The sequence below is a fragment of the Maudiozyma barnettii genome (genome assembly GCF_903064755.1).
Source record: "Maudiozyma barnettii strain CLIB 1767 genome assembly, contig: KABA2_04, whole genome shotgun sequence".
NCBI lineage: Eukaryota > Fungi > Ascomycota > Saccharomycetes > Saccharomycetales > Saccharomycetaceae > Maudiozyma > Maudiozyma barnettii.
Window position 1 is genome coordinate 1,177,793 of NW_024545241.1, and position 19,749 is coordinate 1,197,541.

At 32.3% G+C, this 19,749-nt stretch overlaps 8 protein-coding genes and 1 non-coding gene across 9 annotated transcripts; 7 read left to right on the top strand and 2 right to left on the bottom strand.

Moving 5' to 3' along the window:
• Positions 1–419: 419 nt before the first annotated feature.
• On the top strand, positions 420–2,378 carry SSC1 (Hsp70 family ATPase SSC1; the record flags this gene model as incomplete). Its single annotated transcript, XM_041550574.1, has 1 exon — positions 420–2,378. The coding sequence occupies one exon, from the start codon at positions 420–422 to the stop codon at positions 2,376–2,378; it is 1,959 nt and encodes a 652-aa protein (XP_041406508.1).
• A 572-nt stretch (positions 2,379–2,950) lies between these two features.
• On the top strand, positions 2,951–3,370 carry VPS55 (Vps55p; the record flags this gene model as incomplete). The annotated part of the gene is made up of 1 exon (XM_041550575.1): positions 2,951–3,370. One exon carries the CDS (start codon positions 2,951–2,953, stop codon positions 3,368–3,370), a length of 420 nt encoding a protein of 139 aa, XP_041406509.1.
• Positions 3,371–5,313: 1,943 nt separating this feature from the next.
• KABA2_04S11506 lies at positions 5,314–5,400 on the top strand. The gene is given in 2 exon segments: positions 5,314–5,350; positions 5,364–5,400. It is a non-coding gene; the product is annotated as a tRNA-Pro (tRNA).
• Positions 5,401–6,356: 956 nt separating this feature from the next.
• On the top strand, positions 6,357–7,499 carry POL32 (DNA polymerase delta subunit POL32; the record flags this gene model as incomplete). Its single annotated transcript, XM_041550576.1, has 1 exon — positions 6,357–7,499. The coding sequence occupies one exon, from the start codon at positions 6,357–6,359 to the stop codon at positions 7,497–7,499; it is 1,143 nt and encodes a 380-aa protein (XP_041406510.1).
• Positions 7,500–7,982: 483 nt separating this feature from the next.
• On the top strand, positions 7,983–8,465 carry VMA3 (H(+)-transporting V0 sector ATPase subunit c; the record flags this gene model as incomplete). The annotated part of the gene is made up of 1 exon (XM_041550577.1): positions 7,983–8,465. The coding sequence occupies one exon, from the start codon at positions 7,983–7,985 to the stop codon at positions 8,463–8,465; it is 483 nt and encodes a 160-aa protein (XP_041406511.1).
• Positions 8,466–8,832: 367 nt separating this feature from the next.
• On the bottom strand, positions 8,833–11,166 carry GEF1 (Gef1p; the record flags this gene model as incomplete). Its single annotated transcript, XM_041550578.1, has 1 exon — positions 8,833–11,166. The coding sequence occupies one exon, from the start codon at positions 11,164–11,166 to the stop codon at positions 8,833–8,835; it is 2,334 nt and encodes a 777-aa protein (XP_041406512.1).
• Positions 11,167–12,124: 958 nt separating this feature from the next.
• SNU13 (RNA binding protein SNU13) lies at positions 12,125–12,505 on the top strand (the record flags this gene model as incomplete). Its single annotated transcript, XM_041550579.1, has 1 exon — positions 12,125–12,505. One exon carries the CDS (start codon positions 12,125–12,127, stop codon positions 12,503–12,505), a length of 381 nt encoding a protein of 126 aa, XP_041406513.1.
• Positions 12,506–12,652: 147 nt separating this feature from the next.
• MLO127 (Mlo127p) lies at positions 12,653–16,117 on the bottom strand (the record flags this gene model as incomplete). Its single annotated transcript, XM_041550580.1, has 1 exon — positions 12,653–16,117. The coding sequence occupies one exon, from the start codon at positions 16,115–16,117 to the stop codon at positions 12,653–12,655; it is 3,465 nt and encodes a 1,154-aa protein (XP_041406514.1).
• A 927-nt stretch (positions 16,118–17,044) lies between these two features.
• On the top strand, positions 17,045–19,699 carry HUL4 (putative E3 ubiquitin-protein ligase HUL4; the record flags this gene model as incomplete). The annotated part of the gene is made up of 1 exon (XM_041550581.1): positions 17,045–19,699. The coding sequence occupies one exon, from the start codon at positions 17,045–17,047 to the stop codon at positions 19,697–19,699; it is 2,655 nt and encodes an 884-aa protein (XP_041406515.1).
• Positions 19,700–19,749: the final 50 nt, after the last annotated feature.

Consider the following 19,749-nt stretch of genomic DNA (forward strand, 5'->3'; position numbering starts at 1 on the left):
TACTCACACGGTGTATATATATATGCCGTGTTTTAGGTGGGCGATCGAAGGAAGTTAGGGAGGGAGGTCTTTTATATATTCTGAACTTTAACAACTTTTACACTTTTCTTGGTTTCATTTTACTTTACTTTATACTATTTCTTGAATGCTTTAGTTCTTATTATACTTCTTCTTTCCTTTATTTGTGTTTATAATAAACTATCTCTAATTAAAGACAAAACCTTTATCCTATCATAACCCTCTTTTAGCAGCTATCCCTGTTTAAGAAACTTACTTACTTTTTTTCCTTTATTCTTTAAATTTCGAAGATATAAGAAAACTAGATCAATAAGGTATTACAAAATATTATATTCTTTTTTTTTGTGAGTCTGCATTTTAACAACTAATAATAATAATAACATTAACAACAATATAAAATAATGCTAGCTGCTAAAAACGTTTTGCGCAAGTTTGCTTTGCCTTCTGCTTCAACCACCAGAGTTGCTTCTCGTTTCCAATCCACTAAGGTTCAAGGTTCCGTTATCGGTATCGATTTAGGTACTACTAACTCTGCCGTCGCCTTGATGGAAGGTAAAGTTCCAAAGATTATTGAAAATGCTGAAGGTTCAAGAACTACTCCATCTGTCGTTGCATTCACTAAAGAAGGTGAACGTTTAGTTGGTATTCCAGCTAAACGTCAAGCCGTCGTGAACCCAGAAAACACTTTGTTTGCTACAAAGCGTTTGATTGGTCGTCGTTTCGAAGATATCGAAGTTCAAAGAGATATCAAACAAGTCCCTTACAAGATTGTCAAGCACTCCAACGGTGACGCTTGGGTCGAATCTAGAGGTCATACATACTCTCCTGCTCAAATTGGTGGGTTTGTCTTAAACAAGATGAAGGAAACCGCCGAGGCTTACTTAGGTAAGACCGTTAAGAACGCCGTCGTTACCGTCCCAGCTTATTTCAATGACTCTCAAAGACAAGCTACTAAGGATGCTGGTCAAATTGTTGGTCTAAACGTCCTAAGAGTCGTTAACGAACCAACTGCCGCAGCTTTGGCTTACGGTCTAGAAAAATCTGAATCTAAAGTCGTTGCTGTCTTCGATTTAGGTGGTGGTACTTTCGATATCTCTATTCTAGATATTGATAACGGTGTCTTCGAAGTCAAATCTACCAATGGTGATACCCATTTAGGTGGTGAAGATTTCGATATTTACTTATTGAGAGAAATCGTTTCTCGTTTCAAGACTGAAAGTGGTATTGATTTGGAAAATGACCGTATGGCTATTCAAAGAATTAGAGAAGCTGCAGAAAAGGCTAAGATCGAACTTTCTTCCACTGTCTCTACTGAAATCAACTTACCTTTCATAACAGCAGATGCCTCCGGTCCAAAGCATATCAACATGAAGTTCTCTAGAGCTCAATTCGAAACTTTGACCGAACCTTTGATCAAGAGAACCGTCGACCCTGTCAAGAAGGCCCTTAAGGACGCCAACATGTCAACTTCTGATATATCTGATGTCTTACTAGTTGGTGGTATGTCTAGAATGCCAAAGGTTGTCGAAACCGTCAAGCAATTGTTCGGTAAGGACCCATCCAAGGCCGTTAATCCAGATGAAGCCGTCGCCATTGGTGCTGCTATCCAAGGTGCTGTCTTGTCCGGTGAAGTTACAGATGTTCTATTATTGGATGTTACTCCATTATCTCTAGGTATCGAAACTCTAGGTGGTGTCTTCACTAGATTGATCCCAAGAAATACTACCATCCCAACCAAGAAATCTCAAATCTTCTCTACTGCTGCTGCTGGTCAAACTTCTGTCGAAATCAGAGTCTTCCAAGGTGAAAGAGAATTGGTTAGAGACAACAAATTGATCGGTAACTTCAACTTGGCTGGTATCCCACCTGCTCCAAAGGGTGTTCCACAAATCGAAGTCTCTTTCGACATTGACGCCGATGGTATCATCAACGTCTCTGCTAGAGATAAGGCTTCCAACAAGGATGCTTCCATTACTGTCGCTGGTTCCTCCGGTCTATCTGACTCTGAAATTGAAAAGATGGTTAACGACGCTGAAAAATTCAAGTCTCAAGATGAAGCTAGAAAGCAATCCATTGAAAATGCTAACAAGGCCGACCAATTGGCTAACGATACCGAAAACTCCCTAAAGGAATTCGAAGGTAAGCTAGACAAGGCTGAAGCTCAAAAGGTAAAGGACCAAGTTGCTTCTCTAAAGGAACTTGTTGCTAGAGTCCAAGCTGGTGAAGAAGTCTCTGCTGAAGACCTAAAGACTAAGACTGACGATCTACAAAACGCTTCCATGAAGTTATTCGAACAAATGTACAAGAACAACCAAGGTGGTGAATCGAACGCTAACCCAGGTGAAGGTGAAAAGAAATAATAGAGTCGTTAATACGCTAATTTCTCTATTCCCCCCTCCTTTCATCTTGTTATATCCCTACATATGATCTTTATCGTTTCATGTTAAGCATTAATGTTACACACATTTCCTAACCTGTTGTGTACATAATTACACACTCACAAGTATGACCCATATATTATATATCTCTTGTATTTAGTTCAAAATTTATAGTTATACTTAATAAAACAATAACAACACGTATAGTCATTTAAACGTTCGTAACGATTGTGGTAAATGTATTTGTGATAGTGCTTTTGAAGTATTTAGATGTTGTACAATGATTGGGGGTAATTTTCAAGACTCGTCTTATTTTTTGTTTTCTCGTTTCTCTGACAGCGCCGACCATAAAGAAATAAAAATTGACAATTGCCCCCTCTAAAAGACCCTATTCTACAAATTTAAGAACTAGAATCACAACCATTACTAGATTCAAGGTTATACCAAATTAGAAATCCTTACAAATTAGGAGATTATTTTTCTCATTTTATTTTCGACAAGCTACCAATTTATATATTAAACAATAACATACACATCAATAGAACGCACACGCAATGGAATTTAAAGTTTCACCACTTACGAAAATCATATCATTATCAGGTTTCTTAGCCCTCGGGTTCCTCCTAGTCATTTTAAGTTGCGCATTGTTTCGCAATTATTACCCCTTATATGATATCCTCATTTTCTTACTAGCACCTATTCCAAATTCCTTATTCAGCAAAACATCATATAGTTCCTCTGACTTCATGTCTGAATCTTCGGAGAGTGGAAGTGACTTGGGCCATTTCTTAACAGGTATGTTGGTAACGAGCGGTATAGCCCTACCAGTAGTCTTTTACCATTGTAATCTAATTGGTTCCATAAGTTGCACAATGAGTATGTTGGGTGGTCTGATCATATATTCCAGTGTGGTTATTTTCTCGTGGTTTTTCCATAGTAATTGGGACAATGAAGAAGATACATTATTTACTTAGATGTTTGATAAATTTATAAAACTTTTTTGGTTATATTATGGCACTTTATTGAAATATACGAAATATGAACATATACATCTCATACATATATAAGTACTGAAATAATACATACAAAGTTATTTACGAATCACTTCTTGTAATAATGGTATATCTGTTTAGCTCTAAATGTTGTAAGATGCTCCCCGCTCTGTCGAATTCCAGTTTAGTGTGATGGTTCTTTTAATATAGACACTCTAGGGTGCAGGATTTAAATACTGTTTGCATAATTGGGTAAAAAATCTCACAATGCTAATACATAAATTTAATTAGCTATATTTTTATATCCACCTTTTAATATATTTTATTAAATTTATATATGGGGTTTGCATATTTGATCAGGAAAGGAATAAGAACTTAAAAGACTGACGATCATTTATTTCCACAAAGTTCTAGTAGAGGATGCCTTTGTGTAGCATAATTTATCAACTTTTTTCCCCACACCTAAACTTATCATGAGTTCAGGATTTCTTATTGTTATCACAATATTAGGAACAAAATGATTTAACTCCTACTACATGGCACATATATACTTACAGGACGTTACAAAATCATGCTGGCTAGTCTAAATTCTCAGAAAACTATCAGTTAATATATTTAAAAAATACACCTTGCCCACTGGTGAACTGTATGGATTATACTCATGGTATATTACGTAATGTCAGTACTCATAAAATTACATATGTTTTTTTTTTTATTGTAACTTGTTTTACATATTTTTCTAATGTTAAGCTGTTCATCCCATTTTCATAGTAAAGTTTTACAAGAGAGTTCCATTAAGCCCAATATTGGGGAAGTGTTATTATGCTACATACCAAGATTGGTCTCATATTAATGTCAAATTAAATTTTTGTCCTAGAAGTAGCATATCTTTCAAAAATTTAACTAAACTGATATATATTTATAGCTACAAAAAATGTCTTATGGAAGTTATTTTGTTTGGATTATATATATATATTACTATACTCATATGTCTGAAATATATTATAAGAATGATAACGACCAAGGTTAATCCCTCAATGATCTGACAATAGGTTAATCCCTCAACAACTTACTAATAGATTACTTACGCCACCATTGAGTGAATTTATAATCACGACAACAAGAAATCCAATATATATAAATGGAACAATATTTCATTTATGAATATAATTGTTTCCATAATTTACTTTATATATATTTTATATAAGACATAAAAGATCGGACTTCTATAAGTTGATTTTCTAATATAATAAAATTTGTTCAGTTAAATAGAAGATGTCTAACATTCAATTTTCCTATCAGATATTAGATATCTCAACAGATTAACCTCTGTGTCATTGGTCTTTCAATAAATTATAATCTAAAATATGTATTGCATTTTAATGAAAATAGTATTATCTTAATCAAAGGATTATTTAACAAAGTACTGTAACAGAGCTACCGTTTTAACGAACTCAAACTTGTTAAATTGGGTGTTAGCTAAGTGTTGTCCTCAATTTATTCCATCCTCATTGTGAAGGACATATTAAGAATGAGATATATAACAAAGGATCTTTCAGATGAGTTTTTGGTGTTAAGATGTAGTGGCAACGCTAAAAAGGTTAACATTATCTTAACCTATCTGAAGGAGAAGGTAGCTAATATAAGTAGAATTTTTAGAGTGTACTGCACTACCGTATATATAATAACACATGATATATACTGCATAATGTATTATTCGTTCCCCCTACATTGGGTTTATTGGAGCTGCATTGTCCAACTTTTCTATGCACAAAATATGAGCAGTTTAACAACAGCAACTCCGTTTAACAAATGTTAGCCTTTTTAGTGCTGTTGTTACATTTCAACAAATTTTCTCATGTTCAATTCAATACTTCATTAAGACTCATCATTTTAAATATATTTTAATTATATTCAAATTAATAGGGCGTGTGGTCTAGTGGTATGATTCTCGCTTTGGGTTCTTTACTCGAATATGTGAGAGGCCCTGGGTTCAATTCCCAGTATGCCCCTTTATTTTTTGGACTTTTTACCTCAATTAGCCGCGGAAGCTTTTCTAAGTGTACAGGCGGCTGAAAATTATATTTAATTAAAAAAGATCTTAATTTTTTATATGGTACAATTTTGCGTTGACATGTTAAAATCAATCTGAAATACTGCTCTATTTTGTATTCTTTTCTATTACTTGATTTAATATGAGTTGATATATATAATTGTAAAGTTTTAATATACTTTAGACATGTTTAGTGACACTAAACATAGAACATTTGATATGTATTTAATTATAGGCTTTTGAATAAGCTGTTGTCATTTCTAACAAAATAGAATGGGGTGGTAAAGTATATCTTAGACTGATACTATTTACTTTTTCAATGGTAATAACCACCACACATAAGATATATCAAATTAGTAAGCGAATGCAGCTTAAACTCTTTGAAGCTATTCAAGATATCGATGGGGCTAATTTCCATTTACCTAGAAATAGGTCTCTGATTTCGGTAGCTCATTAACTTCGAAGTTTTATTATGCTTACTACATAACAAGAATAAGTCATACGTTTACCATGAATGCTCATCAATTCCAAAACAACTATATAGACATATCTTAATCCGTAACATTAAAGAGTACATTTACGAGACACCCTGTTTCAGTTTGCTTACGAGACCAAAAGGAAACATGATGATTTCCATTTCAAGGACATGACATTTGTTGTACTTATTCTATTTAGATACGCGCATTTAGTAAGTGATTTTCCACTTTTCACTCGAACGCGTTAAATAAAGGTGAATGTAATATGCAAAAAGTCTGTTATATATAAAATACCATATTCAAGAAGAAAATAACTATATTTAATGTTTATATATACAAATTGCGTGTGCGTGTATGTGAACTAGATTTATTGGAGTGTCAATAATTGGAGAAAGAAAAGAGAAAAGAAAGAAACAAGATATCTTTAATATACTTCCCAATGTCAGATGAAGATTATTCTAAATTTATATCTGAGAAACTTTTCACTAAAGTTAAACCTGTTATTTTTACTGATTTAATCAATGAATTTAAATGTGGTCCAAATAAAGCTAAGAGTCAGATGTATTCGTATTATAAGAATACCAGTAATGTCAAATTTCAATGTGTTCTTGTAGCGTGTTATTCAAATGATAAAATTAAAATCATAAATGATGTTAATAATATAGAGAACCAAGATAAGATGACTGATTGTTTCATATATGCATTTAATCCAATGGATGTGTTCAATCCTGTTAATGATGCTTTAGTAAGAATGGATGATCTACTAATTAAGAATCCAAATAAAATAAGTATAGAGTCAAACAGCATAAACAAAGCACCTGAGCTAACTAGAACCAAGACCGTAGATAATGAAATTAAACCGAAGAAAGTTCTAGATGAAATTAAAAGATCTAACACCCTGCCTGAAGCTAATTATAAAATAAAGAAAGAGGAACACATCAAGGAGAAGAAACAAGAAAGTAAATTGAGACCAACAGAATTATTAGCTAAGATGAGACAGGAGAGAGAGCAAAAGGAGAAAGATAGACAAGAAGAATTGAAGAAAAGGAAAGATGAACAGGCACAACAAAAGATGAAAAGCGATCCAAAGGCTGCTGCTCAAATAAAAGAATTAAATGACATATTTGCAAATGATGATATGTCAGATTACGTTGATGAGGATGATAAAAATATGGCTAAGGCCACAATAGATGATGATATAACGCAATCTTCACCACAAAATACCAATAAGATACAACAGTCTACGATAAATCCTTCTGATCTTGAAGAAATATTGGATACTACAGGTGAGGAATCCCTTTTAATGTTTTCGCAAAATGAGAAAAAACAGGCACCAGCAAAAGGCAAAACAGAGCATAATACAAATAAAGAGGAAGAAGAGGTAACAACATATCTGGATGAAGATGGTTATATGGTCACTAAGAAATCCACAAATAAATGTGAACCTATTGCCAAGGCAGAATCTAGGAAGAGATCATCACCAATTGCATCCTCGTTGAAATCATCAGTTAAGAAGGTAAAGATGGCACCAGCAAAGAGGAAACAAGGATCTCTTGATTTCTTCTTTAAAAAAAATAAATAAACATGTAAAAATAAATAAGATGAACGTTTGATCAAACACACACACATATATATATCTACATCATTAAATATTTAGTCGAACTGTCTGTCTTTGAAAGGTAATGAGACTACCTTACCCAATATTCAGTTTTACCTTTTATTTGTCTTATTTATATCATAAAAATCGGCAACTGCCATTACCCGAAAATCATCAAAAAAAAAAAAGGAAAAAAAAAATTCAAAAGTGCTGCAACATCAAATTAGCAGCAACTCATCTTGAATTTACAGTTTTGCAACCGTTTGTATTTATTGAATTGTTTCATACTTAAAAGAAAGGTTTCACTCTATTTACTCTTACATCTTAAACAGACTTACGTTTTATTAATTACAGAAGTCTTGACTATATAAGAACTATAATATTAAGCATTCTTTTTATTTTATATTTCTCATAAAGCTTTTTACCTTTAAAAAGAATATACCTACAACAACAAAAATAATAACAGTCATGAGTGATCTATGTCCAGTTTACGCTCCATTCTTTGGTGCTATGGGTTGTGCTGCAGCCATCATCTTTACATCTTTCGGTGCTGCTTACGGTACTGCTAAATCTGGTGTTGGTATCTGTGCAACTTGTGTTCTAAGACCAGACCTTTTGTTTAAGAACATTGTTCCAGTTATTATGGCTGGTATTATTGCCATTTATGGTTTAGTTGTCTCCGTTCTAGTCTGTTACTCTCTTGGCCAAAAACAAGCTTTATATACTGGTTTCATCCAATTAGGTGCTGGTTTGTCTGTCGGTTTGAGTGGGTTGGCTGCTGGTTTTGCCATTGGTATTGTCGGTGACGCTGGTGTTAGAGGTACCTCTCAACAACCAAGATTATTCGTTGGTATGATTTTGATTCTAATTTTCGCTGAAGTTTTGGGTCTATATGGTTTGATTGTTGCTCTATTATTGAACTCTAGAGCCACTCAAGATGTTGTCTGTTAATCGGATACATTCTGTTTTCTTTTTAACTTCCTCATTTTAACTTCAACATCACACAATTCTTATATATGAGTAGGCACCGTTAAATCGTATGTGTATTCACATTAGAAGTCATATAATGTCGCTCCTTTCACATATATATACATATATATTTTATACATCTTTATATTGAATAAACATCATCATAAACTACAATTTGAATTAAAAAAAAAGACCTCCAATATAATATGCCTGATGACTTTCTATATATATATACACATATATAAAGTTGTAAAATAATGTTTTATTTTGATTACCTTTTAGACTTTAGTTAGTCCTCGAGTGATACAAATATTCGTATTAACAAAACCTTTCGCATACAACCTCTTATTTACAAGGTCGGTTCGATACCATTTCGAGAAAATACATTGATGATTTTGTTCAATAATGACCAGAATCTGCGATTTAGATCTTCATTATAAATATATGTTGGTCCGAATTTCTCTCTGGATTTTGCTCTTTCGAACCTTTGAATATCTTTCGATGTAATTAAACCTTTTAGTAAACCATCTTCCTCTACCATAATTGCTTTACAACCCATATGTTTAAACGTCTTAAATAGCATTGCTGTACTTACATTTGGTTTCACTGTAGTTGGTTGTAAATTGACAATATCTTTAAAACTAATCTCGTTGCCGTTTTCCAACATTTCTTCACTGATTGTAAAATTTATTATTGTGTTCGACGATTCGGCACTATCAATATTATGCTGTAACACTTTAGCTATCAGATGTCTCTTAAGTACATAACCAACACATCTCATCTCGGATTTTAATCGATAATCATTAGAGATGATAGGAAAACCATTTACCAATTTTTCTTTATTTGGATCATTTAGTAAGACCTCTAAGTCAGATAAATACATCGTTTCACTTAGGGTATACAAGTCGGTAGACATAATTTCCCCTGTTGTGTAAGATATCATAAAATCGTCTTCTTTATCCTCACTTTCATATTCTAGTAATGGGAATCCATTCACCAAAATCATCTGATCCGCAATACCGCCACTAGTTCCCGATGATGTTAAAATAATTCTTGAAATCGCTACAACAATCATGGTCGGGATGATATAAATAAATGCACCTGTCAATTCCAACATAATAACCACAACTGTCAAAGTTAAATTAGTGATACCAGTTAGAGCCGCTGCTGCACCTAAAAATGCATATGCACCAGGTGTAATCACGTTAGCACCTGTAATAAATCTTTCAACAATTAAACTTACAGCACGACCAAATGTGGCTCCAATTGCCATAGATGGTACAAAAATACCAGCTGGAACTTTTGCACCATATGATATAATAACAAAAAGAGATCTAATCAAAGTGGCAAATAATAATGAACTTAATGCCTTAGCGAACTCCCAGAAATGTGTATTTTCATCTAATTGACACAATCTATGGGCAAATACAGAACTATTATCATTCTTGGAACATTCGTGAAACAAAACACCCATACTTTCTGTCATATCAAGTTTTAAAAATTCATTAAAATATGAAATAAATGCAGTGACTAATGCTAAGACTATAACTTCTTGTACGGGCCAATTTTTCAAATATTGTTTTCTAAAATGGACATAACGAATATTCCACCTACTAATATATTTCCCATATAGACCACCAAATATACCTAATACGATAAATATTGGTAATTCCATTACTTTCCAATTTTTGTCATATGTAACATTGAATAAAATAATTTTACCGTTTCTAAATGGATCGATACATTTCAATGTTGTGACAGCGATTAATGCAACATAATAGGATTTCCATAATGTAGAAGGGTAAAAATCAGTGGCAGAAGATATCTCTTCTAAACCAAATAGGACACCACCGATTGGTGCACCAAATGCAACAGCCACACCTGCACCACTAGCAGCAGTCAAATACTCGAATTGATCAGAATAAGTTAAGGAATTCTTTAATAACCATCTTGTTACAATAAACCCACAACACGTAGCATAATGAACAGATGGTCCTTCTTTACCTATACTAAGACCCGATGAAATTGCTAAGGGTAAAGACACACTCTTTACTAAAAGAGTTATACCATTTAGAAATTCAGATTCATATATGAACCCTGACACCCAGACTTTAATCTCCGATATCCCAGAGCCAGTAGCCATAGGAGCTACGTATTTCACTAATAGGGTACTTGCTAGAGCAAAACATAACGACAGAGTAATAAAAATCATAAATGGGAAAAATATACCTGTTCTTTCAATCCATATACCTTGTTCGATACATTCCATCTCCTGACGTTTCAATAACAAGGGGTTTCTCTTTGATACCTCTTCTAGTACTACGTCCGTACAACAAAATGATTTATTTAGTAACCAATTTCTAGAACAATGACCAGTTTTCCAGTTACCCAAAGTCTCTGTAAATATTTGAATAAACCCAGCAAAACAACCGATCAATATTGCTATACATGTTAAAGTTATAAAACTTTTACTCTTTTCCCATAACGTACCCTTATAAGCTTGAAATGTCGAAGAAAAGACCTCTCGTGATTGTTTTATATCTGAAATAGGTCTATCTGCTTCCACTAATTTATCAATTGTAATAAATTTAGCAAAGGATTCTGTCTCAGGAATTAGAGCTAAATTTTTATCGTATGGTTCATTTGTATTTTCTTCATCTAGGGGATTATAATTAGATGGCATTTATTTTATTTCACACTCTGTAATTAAAAGCAAAGCAAAACGAAAAATGAGGTGAACGTGTCAAACAAGTAATGTATATCTATAACAAATTTAATGTTTTGAAACCTTGGCTGAAAGCAACTAGTGAACGTTTTAGCCTTACTTAATTAGTATTCTACTATTAGAAATTATATAAACAGAAAACAAAAACAAAAACATCAATCGTTTTACATTTTTGGCGCATTTACTTCCCGCTTGGTTTTTTTGTCATCTTATAAAATCACGTCTGGTTAATTACATTGGTAGCAAGACGCAAAGATAGGTATAAATGTTCCCTGTATACCAGATTGCGACTCAAATGATTAAGACGTTTTGTTAGTTCGAACGTTAGATAATGCAACTATATTCTTATCAGAAACACTGAAATCCATGAATTGTCTGTCATTAAAATACAACTTTCAGTTGTGTCTTGCAGTGTGTGACACTAAAATCCAAGTCTTTATAATCTCTTTAAGATAAAACGAAGCCTGTGCTTATTTAATACCACACACCTATCCTCTCTTATCTAGATACCGCATAGCTAATTGTTCCCATTGGATGGATGGTGTTAAGTAGTAGCTGCTTCACATAACTTAACAGCTATTTACATTTACCCCTCGTCGTACGACACGATTCTCCATCCAATATTATTTCGCTTTTCTTTTTCTCTCCGAAAACTAAAAGATTGAAAAATTTTGAGCTCATCGCGGAAAATGAAAATTTTTTCCTTTCTTGAATTATATAAATAAAATGCAATAAAGAAATAAGTTATCTATTAAATAAATATTGGTAAAAATTATATTTTATAGTTCTCTTGATTCTATTTTCCTTTTATTACTTAAAAAACTCCCCATTCAAGCGAGCTCTTACTTATCCAGTTGCAAGGAACTTGAAACACAAACCCCGTTTGATACAAATTTAAAAAAGTCAAGAAAATAAAATGTCTGCTCCAAATCCAAAGGCCTTCCCTCTAGCTGATGCTGAATTAACCCAACAAATCCTAGATGTTGTTCAACAAGCCACCAACTTGAGACAACTGAAGAAGGGTGCTAATGAAGCCACCAAGACTTTGAACCGTGGTATCTCCGAGTTCATCATCATGGCTGCTGACTGTGAACCAATCGAAATCTTACTACATTTACCATTGTTATGTGAAGATAAGAACGTTCCATATGTCTTCGTTCCATCTAGAGCTGCTCTAGGTAGAGCTTGTGGTGTTTCTAGACCAGTTATTGCTGCTTCTATTACCACTAACGATGCCTCTGCTATCAAGAACCAAATTTACGCCGTCAAGGATAAGATTGAAACTTTGTTAATCTAAGTTCATCATGTGTCGGTTTTCGGTACTTCTTGGGTCGAATAGTCAATATATATATATATATTTAAATATTGTCTTCTGTATAATTAATTAATATAAAATTCATTATTATTCTCTTTCCTCCTTTGTTCTTGTTTGTTCGTATATTTTTTAGTTATGAATATGATTTACAGTATCGTCACATAGTATTCTATTATCTATTAGTTGAGGATTAAATTGGTGTATATCATCATCATCATCATCATCATCGATTGCACCAATGGATTTTAATTGAAGTGTCATGTTCTTTTTGCTTATTTCATTTTGAAAGATAACTTCAGGTTTCTCCTTTAAAACACCCAATGTATAATGACCCCCAGTTATACTGGTAATTGAAAATAATTCTTCAATTCTACTGTTTTCTATCAATATATTCTTAGTAGGATCGATTTCATTCCCGTCTTTGTAGATTGCACATGCACTTGTTACTTGCGATGGTAAATAAAAGTCGATCAGATTGTATTCCACGTCATTCAAAGACGTCATATATATTTTGACCTTATTTAATCCACAACATACTAGAAAGTAAAAAAAACCCTCGTATTTTGTAAAATGAAATTCTGTAATGATCTTTTCTCTAAAAATATCACTGATTATCGGATGTATTTCTGTCGCTTTAACGGGCTTAAAAGTATATTTTACTGAATCTTCTTTCGCATGACTATTTTCTGTCTCTAAAACACATTCATAAAAACCTCGAAGTATATCAGTACCAACAAAATCTATTTTTTGGTTAACCTGCCTTTTCACTCTTTTTTTATCATGTTTTGTCTCATCAGAGGTGTCATTAATATTTACAATATTTGGAAGAGAATATATCTGTTTCACGTAACCACTCACATATATTTTATTAGAGAATGGAACGATATGGAAAATATTTTCTTGAACAGAATAATCTAACTTAAATAATTGAATGCAATCTCCACAAGCAACAAACAAATTCTTTTCGTAATTATAGAGACAATTTACATTGTAAAATGTATCTATAGTGGTTTGTAGTTCTATTTCTCCACTTTCAGAGTTCAACATGAACAACAGCAACTTCGGACCCTTATCAGTTTCTGCTATTTCATAATTCAAAGAAACAACAAAACATTGATCAAAAATTAGCTGTTTAGCAAATGATATTTTGGTTTCATTCTCCTCGGAACTGTTGGCATCAAATTGGTAAGATGCACTTGAAATATCTGTCGTGATGGCATTGGAAAGATCTTTTGTCGTATCATAAGAACTAACTATTTTACTCTTGTATGCATCATAAACGCAAATACCATTTTTATCAATAATATTCCTATCACCTCCTTTTTTTCCCATGGTTATGTATGAAGCAACTAAAAATCTGTTAGAAGATTCTAACCTCACAAACTTATTAATCAGGATGTCTGTGTAAGTTCTGTGAACGGATTTAAAAGTTTCGTTCAACTTCAAATCAAGATTCATTCGTAAAACAAGGTTATCGGACGTGACAATAATCAGAGAAATAACTCGTTTATTAGAACAGTCACTAACAATGTGTGTTATATTATAAGGAATATCTAATGGGACGTATTCATATCTCAATTTATTTTTAGTATCTGGATATAAAATAGCAAATGCATCATCAGAAAAGATAATCAAATTATTTGAATTATGTAACCCTACAATACTTGACGTATATGAGTTAATATTAAGAAGCCCTGCACTTTGAAATGTTTCACCATCGAGAACCCAAACCTTCCCATGGATATCAGAAACAAGTATATTACAAAAATGGTTAACCTCATGGTAAAATATTGAAGATATTGTTCCCAGAAATTCAGGGCAGTTAATTGTTTTAAAACTTTTACCATAATCGGAAGTAAGCATAATCCTATTTTCATTAGCGCACAATGTAATATTGGTCCCATCCCACTTCATGGAAGAATGAATTATAATTTTGGGTAATTTCTGAACTTCAAGTTCAGGTAATTTAGACGTTAATGTGCCATTTTTAGTCTCCCATTTAATGTCTCCAGAAACGACTACATAACAATGGCAACCTAATTCAGCATTCCAAATATCGACAGCACTAATTACAGAATTATTTGTAACAATTTTGTTATTACAAGTTATATGTATCACATAATCTCCATGATCCACCGACTTACCATTGAAAAAGAGTTCATTAGTGGAATCTAACCAATATAGGTTACCATCAATAGTAGTCCAGACTTTGACAATAGAAGTATCTGGAACGAATAAATTTTCAAAATGATACATATTTTCTAATCCGGTCGATTCTTGATCTATAAAATAATTATTATTTTGTGTAAAGCCGGTTCTTATAATCCTTTTAGAGTGATTTCCAATGGTAGATGAGCATATGAATGATTCTTTCTCATATTTGATGATACTCAAAGGATCAAGGATATTTAGTTTTGCAAGGACTAGTCTATCCGACTTTAGTTCTAACAAGTATTGGTTCAGTTCTTTAAAATAATATAGGTTAACAATATTGTCATCTGAACTACTTGGTATATTTATCATTTTCTGGTTAGTAATGTTAAATTTACCCCAAAGTTTTATAAATTTTTCATCATCTTCCATCATCTTAATTATTCGAATTTTGATTAATTGGAAAGTGTTTGTAAATATAATAAATTCAATAGATGCTGTTTCAAAATTTACATCAATTATTCCGTTAAGTTTTAGATTCCTGTTTTCTTCTAGGTTTATGACATCCATCAAATAAGGCCCCTGTACACTATAAATCTCCTGTGCCTTAATAGATTGGCCTGCAAAAATATTTTCAAACCCATTAGGTAAAGTTATAAACATGATGGTACTTAAAGTAAACAAGAAAAACCCAACGTTCTCTATGGATTTCATTATCACCTTTGGATTTGCATTTATATTTTCCTTGGTTTCGTCATTTAATGGTAGAATCTTTGTTTGTTCGATTAAGGTTCCCCATTTCAATTTATTTTTCATTAGATTACCATTTTTTCTATACAATGCTTGAAAGTAATATTGTCCAGTTGATTCAACTCTAGATAGAATACCAATTGATGTGAATTCTTCATTGGTGTATATATCATATTCCAATGAGATATCCATCGACATTATAGTGGATGTTAATGTTTGAATTAACGTAATTGACTTATCGGTATGCAAAAACCTCAAGACGTCATTTTTCAATTGTAATCGAATCATATGGATACAATCCTTACGTAAGTTAATATATAAGATTCTAGCATATTCTTCAAATATAGTTATTATGGAATGTATATTGTCATAGAATGGGATATCTGTATCAATAGTATCTATCACATCTAATTGTGAATCTCTTATATCAATCCTACCATCTTGCATAACAAGAAATAAATATTGTTTTCTTGTTAATGGTTCCAGGTATAATGTTGCATAACTAACATATCCGATCAGTTGTTTACGCTTTAACGTTTTTAAGTCAAGCTCTTGATTATTGTTAATATATTGGCCATATCTGATACACTCTGTTTCGATAATTAACAAAATGTTATTAATAGTAACAAAACAATTTATAATCTTATTAGCAGTTGTAGGTATTTCATTAAGCACAATTTTCCCATCCCACATTACTTTTTTTACTTTGAATTTTCAAACACACAATTCCATCTGTAGATTGTAAATGACCTCTACACTCCTCTCAGATGCTGTATTGATATAACTACATCAAAACAAATACAAAGACTCCTAAGCATGTGTATGTTTCTATTTCTGTCTCTGTCTGTATATGCGAAGTTGCCTTCTCCCTCGTCATCCCCCTGACCTCCCCCGGGGGTAAATCATCTTCTTCTCATCCAAATCAAAAAGGGTTCCGTCTGTCTGTCTGTCTGTCGTGAACGAAATTTTCGTTCTTCTTTTCCTCTTCGTCGTATGCTTAGTTAATACTTCCAAGACCAAAAAATTAGATTTAAATTTGTGTTCCTCGTTCCTTTTGTACGGAAGTTTTAGTGTTTGCGTCAATCAATTTTCGGTTCCATAATCCCATTGAAATTGAATCACAAACAAAAACAAAATCCGTGAAATTTTCAACTCTTTTTTTTATTGTTTTTGGCTTTATCTTTTGTTTGTGAATGGAGTTTCGAGAATAATAAGGATTCAAGATTACCAAATCTGGAACTAATTTTATTTATTGTATTTTAGACAATTTTTTTATTTACGAACTGAGGTTTCCTTGTTTTTAAAAAAGGTCATAGTTGGAGTGAACGTTCGCAATTGAATTATAGTTTGTTTGAGTCGAAAAATTACTAGTTAGTTCATCTATATATACAAAATATAAGGGTCCAAATACATATATTATTAGATATAGTTTTAGATACAGTTTTCTTTGAAACATTCCAGATTTATACAACATTAAGATATACAAGACGGAGTTACAAAGAAAAAATATTGCTCTAATACTGAGATATAGAAGTAAAATAAGCTTTTAACTCGTTATATTATTAATCTCACATAACTGTGCATGCCTCATTCTATACCTTTAGAGAAAATTTTGTAGAAATGGATATACTTTTTAGGAAGAGCAAGAAAAATAAAAACAGCAATAACTTAAAAGTGATAGTTAAACCCAATAAAGGATTGAAACAGAGAAGAAAAAGTTTAGAAAGTCCGATAGATATCATATATTCAAAATGTTGTTGCTGTGGTACAAATATTCCAGTGAAAGCAAATATTACTAAATTTAAATGTGGAATTTGTCATGTAACTACAATTCTGACACCAGTTGAAATGACAGATAATAATATTATTGACAAGGATCTTGTCTGTTCAGTGACTTATTTGGATAGTATTATAAAGGGATGCTTATCAAAAGTGAAATCACAGAATTCAAATGATAAAAATGAAAAATATAAAGCATTGGAACCAATATCCAGATATGTAACTGATTGTTTCCATAATTATGAAGTATTGGAACGATCATTTTTACCTAAGTCCAAGTATCAGAGTCATACATTGATTGACTATCAAGAGTTAGAAAAATTTTATAAATTACTCATGAAATTACCAACAAGAAGACCATTTTATAGAATGCTATGTGCAAGTAACGATTTGCTGAAAAAACCTGGTAATGCACTTAATTATATTAGATGGTTATTAATAATATGGGAAATTCCTTTCGTGAGATATTGTTTAACATCAAAAGTGTATTCAAAATTTGACTCTCCAGAAATAAGGGCAGTTTCATACGAATTAACTAAGAGATGCATTTGTTATTTATCAAATATTTCAAAAACAGATAAATATGCAGAATATATTTATTGTTTAAAGTATATGGATTCTGACATATTTTTATCAAATGTTGAAAAGATTAATTTATATATTACTTATCAGTTGACGAGAATAATGTATCGTGTAATTAGGAGAAACGTAATGAAGGATAAGAAAAATGATAATTTGTTCAACAGTAACGCAAATAATAATAATTTCGAGACAAATAATGACATAATAAGAAATTCAGACCCAAATATTGGATATAATAACAGAAATAGTGAGCCTGCAGATTTGTCACCTGCATCAGATCCCTTAATAGATGATTTATGGAATATAACACCAGAAGATATTAAAACTATTGAAATAGATAGAGGTGGAAAGACATTGAGACCTAAAGGTTTTAAATTTAAAACTTCTCAATATGAACATAATTGGCACATACGATCAGCTTGTAAGTTGATGCTGATCTTGGATCTAGCAAATTCGAAAAGAGGAGGAAACCCAATTGAAAATTATAATAATGCTTCAATGAGTGCTAGTAAATTTTACAACACGATGCTAGATTTCCTAGATAACAAACAAGATTTCGAAGTGTGGAGAGGATTAGACGTCGGTAATCGACTATCGTTACTATTAACAGAATGGAGTGCCCCACAGAATCAAAATAATAGTACTAGATTTTCTTTTTGTAATTATCCTTTCCTCTTATCACTTGGTGTAAAAATTTCGATTATGGAGTATGAAACAAAACGAATAATGGAATATCAAGCTGAAAAGGCATTTTTGAGTTCACTAGATAAAGGAAAGACGATAGAGGTATATTTTAAAATTAAAATAAGGAGGGACCATATAACGCATGATTCTTTGAAGGCAATTAAAGAACATCAAGGTGATTTGTTGAAATCATTAAGGGTTGAATTTATTAACGAACCAGGTATTGATGCTGGTGGTTTAAGAAAGGAATGGTTTATTTTACTAACAAAATCATTGTTTCATCCAACAACTGGCTTATTTGATCATATTAAAGACAGTCGATTATGTTGGTTCCCAATAAATTCTTCGTCAAAGGCAGATACCAAAATTCACTCTCAGAATGAATACTATTATCTCTTAGGCGTTGTAATTGCACTGGCCATGTTTAATGGTAATATATTAGACTTAAAATTCCCAAAAGCGCTGTATAGAAAGATGTGCAAAGAAACTTTAACATTCGCTGATTATGCAGAATTATACCCTGAAACCGCATCAAATTTAATAAAAATGTTGCAATACACAGGAGAGGATTTTAGTAATATATTCTGTTTGTCGTTTGAGGTCACCTATAATACTAACGAGAAGGACAATAAAGGCAGTAAAAAATCAAAGAAACCTAATGTCATCACTGTTGAACTTTGTGAAAACGGTTCGAATATTCCTGTAACGCAAGAAAATAAGGTTAATTATGTAAAAGCATGGATCGATTTTTATTTAACTCAATCTGTTGCTATATCGTTTGGTCTGTTCATCGATGGGTTTAATAGGGTATTTTCAAATTGCAAATCCATAGGCTTGTTTAGTTCTGAAGAACTAGAACGTTTATTATGCGGAGATGAGGAACATACTAAGTATGATTTTCAAATGTTACGCTCGGTAACAAGATATCAAGGTGGATTTATGAATAATACTCCTGTTATAATCTGGTTTTGGGAGATACTAGAAAAATGGGACTATAAGTTACAAGGTAGAGTATTGCAATTTATTACCAGCTCGAACAGAGTTCCTGCTACCGGAATTTCTACATTAACATTCAAGATAAGCAGATTAGGTGCTAGGGATAGTGAAGATTTACCAATAGCTCATACGTGCTTTAATGAATTATGCTTATGGGAATACGGCTCCAAAGCAAAATTAGAGCAGAAACTAAAAGTGGCTGTGACAGAATCGGAGGGATTCGGTATTCGCTGATTATATAATCCATATATAGATATGAGATGATAGCATTATATTTCTATTCA